The 12,682-nt window shown below is 37.6% G+C and overlaps 3 protein-coding genes across 4 annotated transcripts in view; 2 read left to right on the top strand and 1 right to left on the bottom strand.

The window, feature by feature from the left end:
* LOC134825991 (lysosomal cholesterol signaling protein-like) overlaps window positions 1-12,682 on the top strand; it is a 383,362-nt gene that overhangs the window by 304,835 nt on the left and 65,845 nt on the right. The window lies entirely within an intron of this gene.
* LOC134825997 (26S proteasome non-ATPase regulatory subunit 11B-like) overlaps window positions 1-12,682 on the top strand; it is a 31,362-nt gene that overhangs the window by 7,482 nt on the left and 11,198 nt on the right. The window lies entirely within an intron of this gene.
* LOC134820917 (uncharacterized) lies at window positions 7,883-10,185 on the bottom strand. The gene is made up of 2 exons (XM_063831614.1): window positions 8,720-10,185; window positions 7,883-7,886 (listed from the first exon to the last, which is right to left on the bottom strand). The coding sequence occupies exons 1-2, from the start codon at window positions 10,183-10,185 to the stop codon at window positions 7,883-7,885; spliced, it is 1,470 nt and encodes a 489-aa protein (XP_063687684.1).

Below are 12,682 nucleotides of genomic sequence, written 5' to 3'. Positions count from 1 at the left end.
AAATACAACATTTATAAACCGCCTTATAGCTAAATCATATAACTCGATATAATTTAATCCTGGAGATAAACTCCAGTGCTTTCTAAAGCGGCTCTTACATTAACTGAGCTTAGTTTAATTGAAAATTAGACATGACAAGTTCATTTTACCTATGTAAATGCAAAATCAATCAAATGCTAGAGAAAAGAAGTATGTTTTAAGTTTGGTCTTGAAAGATGTAACTGACTCAGCTGATCTTATGTCGTATGGCAAGGAATTAAATACTTTAACTGCACAGTGACTAAAAGCTTTCTCTGTGTTTACATAGTTAGGAGAGGGCGGAAAACTAAGGTAAAAATAATCATTATCAAGACGTACATTTTTTAAACTTTGCTGCCTAGGAGATATCAACTCTTTTAAGTAAGGAGGAGCTATATTATTTAAACACTTGTAGGCAAGTAGGGCAATCTTAAAATCTATTCTAAATCTAACTGGTAGAAAATGAACTTTCTTAAGAAGTGGAGTAGTGTGTGCCTTTCTTCCTCTCCCGAAAATAAATCTTACAGCAGAATTTTGCACCTTCTGTAAACGACTTAAATCATAAGAGCTCAGTCCAAAATATACGCTATTGCAATAATCAATTCTAGAGAGTACTAGAGCATGAACAAGCTGAATCTTAAGGTTAAAAGACAGTTTTGATGCAATAAACCACAAATTTCTGATCTGAATATTACATGCTTGAACCACTGACGTAATCTGATCACTCATTGAAAGATAACTGTCCAAATACAGCCCAAGACTCTTCACAGTTCCACTAACAACATGTGGCTCTTGATCCTTAACAATCTGTAGAGAGGCTGGAATATTTGTTGAGTCAAATTTAGAGGATATAACGATGACTTCAGTCTTAGAAGAATTCAGTTGAAGGAAATTGTTTGTCATCCATTTCTTGATATCAGACATACAGTGTTCCATATTGTGCTCTAGCTGTGATGGGTCATCAGAATCAAGAGTGAAATACAGCTGGGTGTCATCAGCATACAAATGAATACAGCACCCATGCATACTTGCAATGTTCTCAAGATCTTTGGTGTACAATATGAATAGCAGGGGGCCAAGGATTGAACCTTGTGGCACACCTATCTCAAGAACAGTTGCTGAGGAAGACGAATCCTTGACTTTGACACAAAATGAACGGTTAGCCAAGTAGGACCTGATCCATGTAAGAGCAATGCCTGTAATGCCATAAGCAGATCTTAGCTTCTTGATTAATCTTGGGTGATTGACAGTATCAAAGGCAGCACTCAAATCTAGAAGTAAAAGAACAACTTTAGTTTTCTTGTCAATAGTTATCAAGATGTCGTTATGGATTCTGGTTGTTGCAGTTTCACAGCTATGAAACTTCCTATAGCCGGACTGAACTTTAGAAAGCAAGTTGTTATCCTCAAGATAACTGGTGAGCTGTATAGATACACACTTCTCAATGATTTTTGACAAGAATGAGAGATTGCTAATAGGCCTATAGTTAGATAGAGATTCACCGTCAAGGCCACGTTTCTTCAAACTTGGACGAATGAGAGCCTCCTTAAGTTTTATAGGAAACTCACCTTTAACTAATGATTCATTGACTATAAATGAGATCAGAGGAAGGAGTTCTGGGAGACACTTGATGAGAATCTTTGTAGGTATGGGGTCAAGATCACAGAATTTGTTAGACATATTCTTTATGATGCTTACTAGTTCTTCATCAGACACATGACGGAATTGTACTATATTTGGGCTATTAGAAAGAGGAACAAATTCATCTGAGTTAGGAGAATCTTGGGATTGTTGTTCTAAATAAATGTTGTTGTATATGTTGTCGACCTTTGATTTAAAGAACTGTGCAAAGTTGTTAGCACTCTCAAGATTTGAAGAGCAAGAAGGTGTAGTAGTACTAACTTTTTCTTTATTGAGCAACTTATTAACGATGGAATAAGTCTTTTTAGCATCACCTGCACTATCTTGTAACCTTGTTTTGTAGAAGTGATCTCTTGTGGATACAATGACTGAGGATGCTCTCTCTGATGCTTTCCTGTACAGTCGTTTATAATCTGGGCAATCATGATTCTTTTGATACAGTCTCTCAATCTTTCTTCTCATTGCTTTTGCTTGTTGACAGTGTGTAGACCACCATTCAGCGATATGATCTTTTCTTGGGATGAAAGTTTTTTCTTTAGCATGCTTGTCCAAAATACTGCTCAACTCAGACTCATAGATATCAACTGCACTATTGTAGAACTTTTAAATTTTAAATACAATCCCGACAGTTTCAAACTTGAATGAAACCAGAACTATGACTAAACCACAGTCCACCAGTTTCCCCCAATCTTCACGACAGTATTACATCCCCTACTGTAACTATATTATAGGGGCTTGTTTGCTGCATACTTCAGTCCAGAATCCCAAAATGGTGCATATCAAAACATTTCAGGATATGAACTCATCGAATATTACGAAATGTCCACAACCCCTCTCAATAATTTTCTTCGAATCTTACATCTCTGGCAGTGTATTTGAGGAGCCATGAAAATCTAATTTAGTGTCAACCAATCACGACAAATCATGGTGAAGATTAAAATTACGTCAGGGACAAAGCATATTATAACCATTGATTCAAAGGCCATAATCTTTCGCCAGCTCTCCAATATCCACCTTGAAGCTGCATTTTATATCCTTGAACTACACTATATAAACTAAAGCATGTTTTAGGTAGACTTTTTGTCACAACAAGACTGCAACCTATAGTAACAACTATAAACAGAACCCCTAATGTCCGCTAACAATTTTTCTTCTAGTCCTAAAATGAGCCATGTCTCTAAAAACTTAACTGAACTAGCGTTTTGGTGTGTGCAAAATCTTCCAGGCACGTGCATTCCTTGCCCCGTTAGTTACCTGTCCTTCCAAAACCAAACTAGCAGTCAAGGACAAAAAGTCATACACCAAATGGGCATTATATTTTATGAACTGATTTACATCTTTTTATTCTGTAAAATGTGCTAAAATTAAATTTCTTGTTTCATTGAAATTTCTTGTTTCATTGATATTATGATTTTTAAAATTGGGAATTTCTATGGATGAGGACTACCACAATTTATGAGGATAAATAAAAAATAATTAATAATCAAATTGTGTAAACTGGCCACGGGCCTAAATATTACATATCAATCAATTACAATTCATTAATATTACCAATATTAAAAACTATCGAAAATATTCAAGAAAGTATTCTCTAGTCAAAGGGCTCAATATTTAAATCTAAATCTTCAATATTGTCTGGTTTATATCGCAACTTGGGCCCTCTGTCCCCCCTTATCGAAATAACCGTTGTCTTTAATACCTCAAAGCGCAAGCGCTTTCTAAGATATGTAACTGAGTCTGAATAACGCTGACCCGTTGGAGATTCCATCTTTTGTGCAAGCTTTTTAATCAAGCGTTGCGCTTCGACTCCCATGCCTCCTGTTGTGGAGAAAACTAAAGGTGTAAAGGTAGCTTTTTCCACTTCTAGGACCCTTGCATTATATGCTCTTTTCTTCTCAGTCTCGTGAGCCAAATACATCATAGGAATTGGTTTAGCGGCGTTGGTTGGAGCAGGAGCGGGAAACACTCTTACATCAAAAAATGCTCTTTCAATCAAATTACACATGGGGCAAAGGGTGCTCTGAGGTGCAACAATAACACTAAAAACGTTTGGGTTGTTAACATCAAAAATATGAATGAAATGAATAATAAATTGTTTCAAACAGTATACACATAATGTCACAATGACCCTATATAAAAATAACCCTTCAAAAATTCAATATTTTGAAAATCACCCTTGGCCTTGCGGCTCCAAGTTCAAATCTAAACTGTCTATATTGACAAAGTTTTTTTTCGCCCCTCTGTCTCTCCGAAAATATGACAATTTTTATATTAGCGCTCGATTTTCATACTACGGTGTCAATTAGCGAAAATATGCGCGGCATACCTCAAATTTTAATTTAATTTTCAATTTTAAAATTATTTGTGGACCTTATTGTATCAAATGATATTTTTAATATAGTGTATAAAAGTTTTGATTCACGATGTCAATCCTTCGCAGCTTGGTGAGGCACATGACAGTGGTGCATTTTGCCAATCTACCGAAGTGGTTGCGAGAAGAATTATTTAATGCGCGGCGCGACCCAGTAGTGCATCGCGCTACAAATAAAAGTTATACTAAAACTTTCATGTAATATGTAATATTGTATCACGGTATTATATGTATTATTCAAAACCGTTAGAATTACTTTTTACTTGTATTCCAACTATTACTTTAAGCCTTTAGCCTAGCCTGACCCAATCCCAAATTGAATTAATCAATATGTTGTAGCGCGATGCACTGCTGGGTCGCGCGCGCATCAAATAATGCTTCTCGCAACCGTATGCAGATCGGCGAGATGCGAAGGATTGACATCGTGAATCAAATCAATATGATAATATATTGTCAATAATCTTTGACGGATATGGAATACTGATACTCGTCTAAATCGATCTCAGAAATAGTGCGCGCCGATTAAATACAAAATACGATGCCATCAATATTCTTTTTTTAATCATAAAAAAGAATACGAATAGAGATTGGAGATTTTGCAAAATGTTGACAGACACTGCAACCCTTTTTGATCGCGCGCGGCTCCTTGTTCTGTGTTTAGTAGTACTAGTAGAGGTGAGTTTGTTCATCCATGGCCTTTTCTTCTTCGGGTGAGCGACCAGTTTGTTGACGGATGTTACTCGTCTAAATTTCTTCGAAGTAGCGCGCGCCGCTTTCTTCTCGAAATGGCCCGACGGCACGAGCTACGAAGTAGCGCGCGCCGGGCCAGATCATTAACAATGGTCAACAAATTAGGTGGCTGCATTTTGTTTTGATTTTATTATTAGGTCCTAGTATTTATTTCTATTGTCTTAAAGTTTTGAGAGCTAGAGAACTCTCCTTAAATTATTTTAATGCAGTCACTCAGATAAGTTTATATCAGGACACTTCAACAAAGACACATACTCTGCCCACAATAAGGGGCCATAATTGTTTCAATTGTGTAACTGTATAGAATTATTATTATTATTCCAATTAGAACAAGGTGGTAGCAATGAATTGTGCTCTGCCAATTGCAACACTTGATTTAATTGAATGTATATATACTGTTTGACACATTTTCTGTAAAAAATTAGAACAAGGCACAAGTGTCTTACCTTGTAAAATTCTTATTCTTGATACTGATGCAATGATTTTAACCTTTGTCATTGCAGAAGATTATCACATTGAGTCTCAATGTACCTGCATTCTGCTTACTATGTTGGGGTATGGTGGAAAAATAATGTTTTTTATTTATTCGAGTATGCCCCTGTACAACTGAACTATTTGAACAACTGAGCTTATTTGGTCTTATAATGTTCTCAGGACATCAAATCTCCAAAAATTCATAAACACTGAGCGCTGATAATTTTACCGGAATCTTCAGGACAGTTTATCAACATGACTGAATTTCCTTGATGAGCAGCTGCGTGCAGTGTGCAACTCCACTATTTAAGCTGATTATGGCTCAGTGGCTTAGTTGGTTAATCTGCTTGTCTACTGGCCCTGACGTTGCGAGTTCGAATCCCAGTTGGGCCAAGATTTCAAAATTGATGGGCAGCCGTCACTCACCAAACCATGGTGTGAATGGTAGTGGCTCTCATTAGAGCTGCGAAAATAACACGAGTGCATATGCCTGGGGTTGCGTCCCGACTATGCTGCAGGGAAATCTGTACCGAAAGGACCGTGGCCGCACCGCAAAAGAAAAGGAGATCGGCCCCTCGATCCTAGCTTGCTAGGTTCGCCATTGTTGTTGTTGTTGTAAGCTGATTATAACATGGCTCCATTCTGCTTCTGATTACATGACTGGAAAGTGTGGGAGAGGTGCATGCATATCTTGAGACGGTTCTGAGTTCTAAAGCCAAATCAAAAGGATTAAGAAAGATATGATTCCTAAAAGTATTGTAGATAATTGTTATTTTTGAAATGTTTTGAATAAAGTATATTTGAAATAATCACTTAGGGAACCAATTATGTTGATAATAAGGAGAAGCATAATGAATATCTTAGACCTTTTATCCTCATGTCGCTAAAAAACGTTTTATTAGCTTACATAGTAGTGTAGGAGAGGTACATGCTGCACACCTTGGCAAGCTTCCAAGTTGTGACGCTAACAGTGTGTTCACTAAGAAACTCTTGTACATTATAATCTTCGTGCTGCACTCTAGCCCTGGCCCTCACAGCTCACATACGTTTAGGCATTAACACAATATGTAGCACCCAAGGTGGGCTAAACAAACACCTCCATAATATCTGCAAATCTACTGCCAGTGCATGTCCTATGTGTATGTGTCATCATGAAGAAGAGACCATCTCGTGTTTTTTAGGACAGTGCCCACTGCCCAGCTATTGCTCAACTTAGGGCAATATTTTCAGGACTATTCAATGAAACAATAAGTTTTCAATGAAAAAATAAGTTTTATTTTACATTCCTTTTTAATCATAAATAAAATAAGAGCTTAAACCACAAATAAGTAAACTTGAGGAAATATTTTTTGGTGATGGTATATAACTATTTTTAAAACTTTATTTGGTTGTTAGTATTTTTATTATGGCAAGTGGTTGAATTTAGTGAGACAAGGTCAGTTTCTCTATTGTCTTAGAAAAATTTCTACTTTACAGTAGGCAATGCTGAGTGGCAGGAATGAGAGACCAAAACGCTTGGGGCTAACAATGGCCCATTTACAAACCACTTCAGAAGAAAACAACAATTTTCAAGAAAACAACAATTTTTTATTTAAATCAATTATAGCAACAATTTGAAAAACTTTAGTTCTTCTATTACCATGGAATATACTACGGGTATGGTGACTTGGGCTATTGAGTTGTTAAGTAGATTAAGATTAGTAAACCTGCACTTGCATTGTATTTATAAAAACTAGAAATTAGGCTTCACGGTAAAATGGAGAAGCAGGCTGATCTTGGAGAGAGCAGACCGTAAAGTTTACGCACCCACCAGGGCTACCTACCTACCCCAGTTGTTCTTTTTGGTTTATCAGCTTGTATTGTTATATTTATGGACCCCAAGTCACCACACTAAGAAGGAGTATGTTTAAAAAAAATAATAATAAGTTAAGTTAATATCATCATATCAGTTTAAAACAGTAAATGTTAAGTTGAGAATTGAATTTCCTGGTTAATTTAATGGTTCAAACGTTTGGGAATATAATAATATTGGTATTTGTATCTGCTGCAGCAATATCGATATGTCATTTGTCTAGAAAATTTTTGCCACTTAAATAGATATTGGGTCGGCAATTTGGTGAGTGAGTGATGAACTGGTTTGGTCTGTGACTGAGTGAGGGGCGATGTGAAAGTTGTGGTAAGTCCAGGTGTTATTATTGTTGATGGATTGGGATCCCAGGATGATACTTTTACAGCGTAATTTAACCAAAGATACAGAAGTAGTGAGGATTTCCCCATTCTCATTTAGAATCCGTTTGTGTATGCTATTCCACAATTTGGAGGCTATATAAAGAAACGTGTTGGTTTTTCTTGGGAGGATTATGACATTACTTGTATCACGTTTTGATGAGTCTATAGTACAATACAACGAGTATGGAGTGCGAAATTTCATAATTCGAAATATCTCAGATATACAGTGGTATTTGTACAAGTTTTGAACAGTAAGCAATTTTAGTCGATTAAAAATGGGCTTGGTGTGCTCCTTTGTGAAATGGCAAGTACCAGTGAAAGCAATGAAACACCAAGGGTATAAGGGAAGGGATATCAAACAAGGCTCCACTAGCCTAAGACACATAAACAGGGAACATATCACCTGAAACAGTTATATAGTAGTAGTAAATCTTTCAAAGTACGAAATATCTCTTTAAAAGAGCATCCTAGGCACCTTATAGATATCAAAACGCATAAAAAAGAAAACAAAAACATCAACCATCTTCTAACTTCTTCCACTCCTCCCTATCTAAAGCTAAAAATCTAAGGTCTTCGAAATCAGTCAAATTCTTAAGTCTAATATCAAGATTTCTACTAGTCAAGTCTTTTCTAATAACATCTAATAAGTTTAAACATGGTCTACCCCGTCTCCCTTCCATAAAAATATCAGAATTTATAGCAAATAACATAGAGGTGTATGCTGGTGAGTCTTCCTGTCCTCTTAAGATATGTCCTAACATTCTCCATCGAAACTTAGAGACCCTCACAGACAAGGGAGTGACATAACAACGAGCATAGAGTGCCTCATTAGAAATAACCCCAGTAGGCCATCTGATGTTGAGGATTCTTCGGAGGTGTTTGCGATGAGCAATATCAAGTTCATTCAACGAAGCTAGTGGTGCAGCCCAGGAGTTGCAGTTGTAGAGTAGAATAGAGACTACTTGTGCCTCGTAGATTTTTATCTTCCTTTGGACTGAAATCTTGCTCTTCATCCAAACTTTCTGAAATTTACTAAAGGCAACATTACCAAGGAATATTCGATTCTTGATATCCTTAACAGTGCACATCAACGATCCTAAAGTTTTGTTAGAGCGCCACTCTTCATCACCTCTATACACTTTTCCAACAATCACCTTGCGTTTAACAGTGGGTTTAGGATCTGCTAAATAAAAATGGACAAATTCAGTCTTGGAAGAATTGATATGAAGGTCCCACTGCTGGAATATATCTTTAGCGATAGGAAGCATTTCTTTGAGTGGAGCAAGTTCAGTGTTATTAAAGTCAATATCATCAGAGTATCCTGTTTCGAGTGGCATGAATTCTTCTGAGATAGGAGGATTAGGGATTGGATGATTCACTGGGTAAGGTGTTGATGATACTTGGGAGAGTATAGATCTGAGGTGAATAAGTGCAGCGGCTTCAACAACAGTAAATAGATTACCTGATAGTGCATCTCCTTGAAATGCTCCAGTTGTGCTTTGGAACTCAATTGATACAGTATTATTGACTTTTACTTTCAACACTGTGTTTGATAGTAGGAGCCGTACCATCCTAATTTCATCACTAGTACAGCCAGCATCTTCAAGAACATTGAGTACTGTTTCTCTGCTGATGGTGTCAAAGGCACTTGACATGTCTATACTCATTCTGTGGTAGCTCCAATGCTTTCTAAGTACCACTGAGGTTAGCATACGTTGAGACCAAATTATATCGCCACAACTTCTACCTCTCTTGTAAGCACTTTGTGTAGGACCGGTGTACTGATCTAGCTTGCCTTGGATACGTTTTAGGGTAATCATTGACAGTAATTTTCTGGAGCAGTTTGAGAGGGTGAGAGGTCTGATGTTTGCTGCTGGACCAAGTGGTTTCTTAGGCTTTTGGAGTGGAGTAATGTTGCCTTTTCCAATAGATGTTATGGTGGTGTTTGTTTCAAATGCGGTATTTATACAGTCTGCATATTTCTGAAATACACTTCTGTTTGCATACTTAATCAATTCACTTGGGATATCATCAGGCCCAGTGGCTCTACCATTCTTCAAAGCTTTAGCAGCTATCTCAACTTCAATAGCAGTAATAGGGTCAGCGAGAGGACTAGGTTGATCAAAGAAAGTGTCAATAGGCTCAACTGTATGTTTTGCAGTGAACTTCTCTTCAAAGTGGTTCTTTAGTGTAGCAGCTTTTCCAGTGTCTGTACCTATGAAGTTAGAGTTTTCATCATGCACACTTATGGTTGGAGCACGTTTGATACCCGTTAGTTGGCGAGTGGCTGCAAAGTATGCTCTAGAACTATCAGTTTCGTTTATTTCTTCAGCAAGAGTGTCTGCATGCTCTTCTTGAAGGAGCTTGATTCTCTTACGAGTGTCATTTTGAATACGATTGATTTTGGTACGTATAACTGATCTATCTTCAGAGGTGTTGTTCTGATTGAGTAGAGCTTGTAGAACTTTCTTTTCATCAGACATCTCTCGAATTTCAAGGTCATTACAAAAGTTTTTAGGGCGTTTCCTAGGAAGGTATCCAATACTAACCTCAGCAGCTTTATGTACATTGTGAAACAAACTATTCATTTCTTCCTCAGGGTTAGGATTAACAGGGCTGTCTGTTAGAATATCATTCAATGTGTTGTTGTAATGCATTTTAGCAGCAGGATTACTGACAAGGGTTGTGATATCAAAATGCATTTTAGGTTTCTGTTTGGGGAAGACAAGGTGAGCGTCACTAAAGTTGAAACGTGTAATAACAATTTTGTGATCAGATTTAACAAGAGTACCCCCATAACTTCGAGAATTCACTAAAAGTTTCTTCAATCGACTGCTACATAGGACATAGTCAATTTGAGAGTAGTAGGGCAAAGTGCGATGTGAGTTTTTAGGAGCTGAGTAGTCTTTCATAAAACCAATTCTTGTTGTTATATGACGGACAGGGTGCTGGAAGCTAGTGTTGCAAGCAAAAAGTTTTTTATCAACAAGAAAATTAAGAAGATGCTCTCCATTTGAATTCCTCTTTCCAGACCCATACATACCCATAAAGTCATTATACCCGAAAACAATATCTGAATGAGACAATTTACCGAGTCGAGAGTTGAAATCTCCAAGAATATATAAGTCCCAACTTGATGGGATATCAACAGCTTTGCCAAGAAACTTGTAGAAATAATCACGTCTCTGCGGATACTTATCACAATTTACTTGAGTGTGTCCATAGGCATTGATAACACGGCAAAGTCTTGGTTTACCTGATTTACTTGGTATCTCAAGATCTAGATAAGCAACCCTGTCACTGATACTGTTGTAACACTTGATGTAGTTGGTATAGACTGAATTTACAAGAAAACCAATACCTGCTTGCCACTTATTGTCAAATTGCTGAAAGTTTATGAAGCGATATTTGTGTGATTTCCCATCATCATCTGTAAAATGCAAAACTGAATCCTCAAAGTGACGACATTTTGTTTCTTGCACAGCGAGAATGTCTATTTTACGATAATAGCAATCTCTCAAAAGTTCATCCCGTTTAACTGGAGAAGTAATACCCAGGACATTAAAAGTAGCTAGAGTGAAGATTAGTGCTGTGCTTCTTCTTTTGCGTTCTGATGTAGATAATCTACTCTGTACGTTGCCGCCAGAGCATCTGCCGAAATCACTCGAACAGGCCATCCTAAAACAGGCCATATATAGTAGTAATTGAAAGTATTAAAACTATGTTAATGGAAATACAAACATTCACAATCTCCCCTTTCTTTCTCTTTATTAAAAACTTAAATAGATAAAAACGCTTGTGCTCGAATGGGACCAATTTATCTGATAAATTGTAATTATGATAAAAATAATAAATATATACCTTTATTCAACTCTTTAAAAACTGTCTTTAAAAAACGTTCGAATACGAACTAATACATCACACATAAAATTCATAAAATTCAATTGTTTTTGGAACCAACAAATAAGCGATCTAAATTCCATTGAACAATAAAGCTAATACAGCTTTGGGAAGTTTCCCATCCTCAATAGTCCCACGTAGTAGCCCCGATGAAGCCCCTGCCTTAGTAAGGCAGTCTGCCAGTTGCAATCCTGTCGGAACCCAAACAAATTTGACCTCATCTCGGTTAAAACGTTGCCTCAGACATCTCTCCATTGTTGAACATGACTTCATGCTCTTGTTCTTGCTCTTGTTCTGGATCAGCGTGCCACTCGGAAACAAGCTCAGACCAGTCCACACATTGGGTAGTGCTTTCCCCATCGAGCTGAATGTTCAGACACTTAGCATATTTTCCAGAGGCTTTACCTGCTCTACTGTGAATATAAACCTTCTCCCATGTTTCTTCTTCTCCGTCTTCAGGGTATTTTGCTCGAAAGAGAAGATGTGTCTTCACTTTGGGGAGCTCTATCTTTTCTACAGACTCTTGTTGTCTACTTGCCGTAGGCACTATGACTTGAGTTACCAACTCGCGGGTGTCAGCAGTTACTACCGTGCTTGTCGTAGGAATTCTCAACTCTTTCTCTCTAGAAGCTCTCTGCTCAAGTGAAACTTCTTCAGAATAGTATCTTGGAGTATCACCCATCTCCAGCACAGTGTCTTGACAGGTACAAACCTGTGACCGCAAGACACGTTTGATTTTAGCACTATTCTCTGCTTTTATGAACTTCTCACATGCAGTCCTCATTGCTCTCAGATTGTCTTCCAGATTTCTACTGGCAACTTTCTCCTCCAAGGCAGGAAGATGATTATCTACCACATTTGGCAATGGCGGGTTCTTTCCCAAGACAAACTGGTACGGGGAATATCCTCCTGACATCTGTCCTTGCACAGTTTTCAAGTCCATTGCCACACAATCATTGAAGACAGTTCCCCTTGGCAGCCCGACAACCGGTCTTGGTTTTGGCTTAGCATATCTTTGGCACACTTCGCAGTTACTGCATACTATCTCTAGAGCCTTCATAAACTCTTTCTTAGTGAAGCCTGCATTCCTCAACATACTCTGCAGCTTGTATGCTGGAGCATGAGCAAACTGCCTATGCAGTTTCGAGGCTTTCTTTTTCATTTCTTTTTCATCTGTGCCACCCATAGTATCTTCAGTAACTGTCAATACCAACTGCACACTTGAGTCACTGAGACATCTCCTTCTGTTGCACAGGGGTACACAGTAATGTCCTGACTTACACTCAAGCAATTTGACCT

This window comes from Bolinopsis microptera, chromosome 1 (assembly GCF_026151205.1).
Source record: "Bolinopsis microptera isolate Bmic1 chromosome 1, MBARI_Bmic_1.0, whole genome shotgun sequence".
Classification (NCBI taxonomy): Eukaryota; Metazoa; Ctenophora; class Tentaculata; order Lobata; family Bolinopsidae; genus Bolinopsis; species Bolinopsis microptera.
Note: the sequence above shows the minus strand (reverse complement) of the source record. Positions and strands in the feature narration are given on the sequence as shown.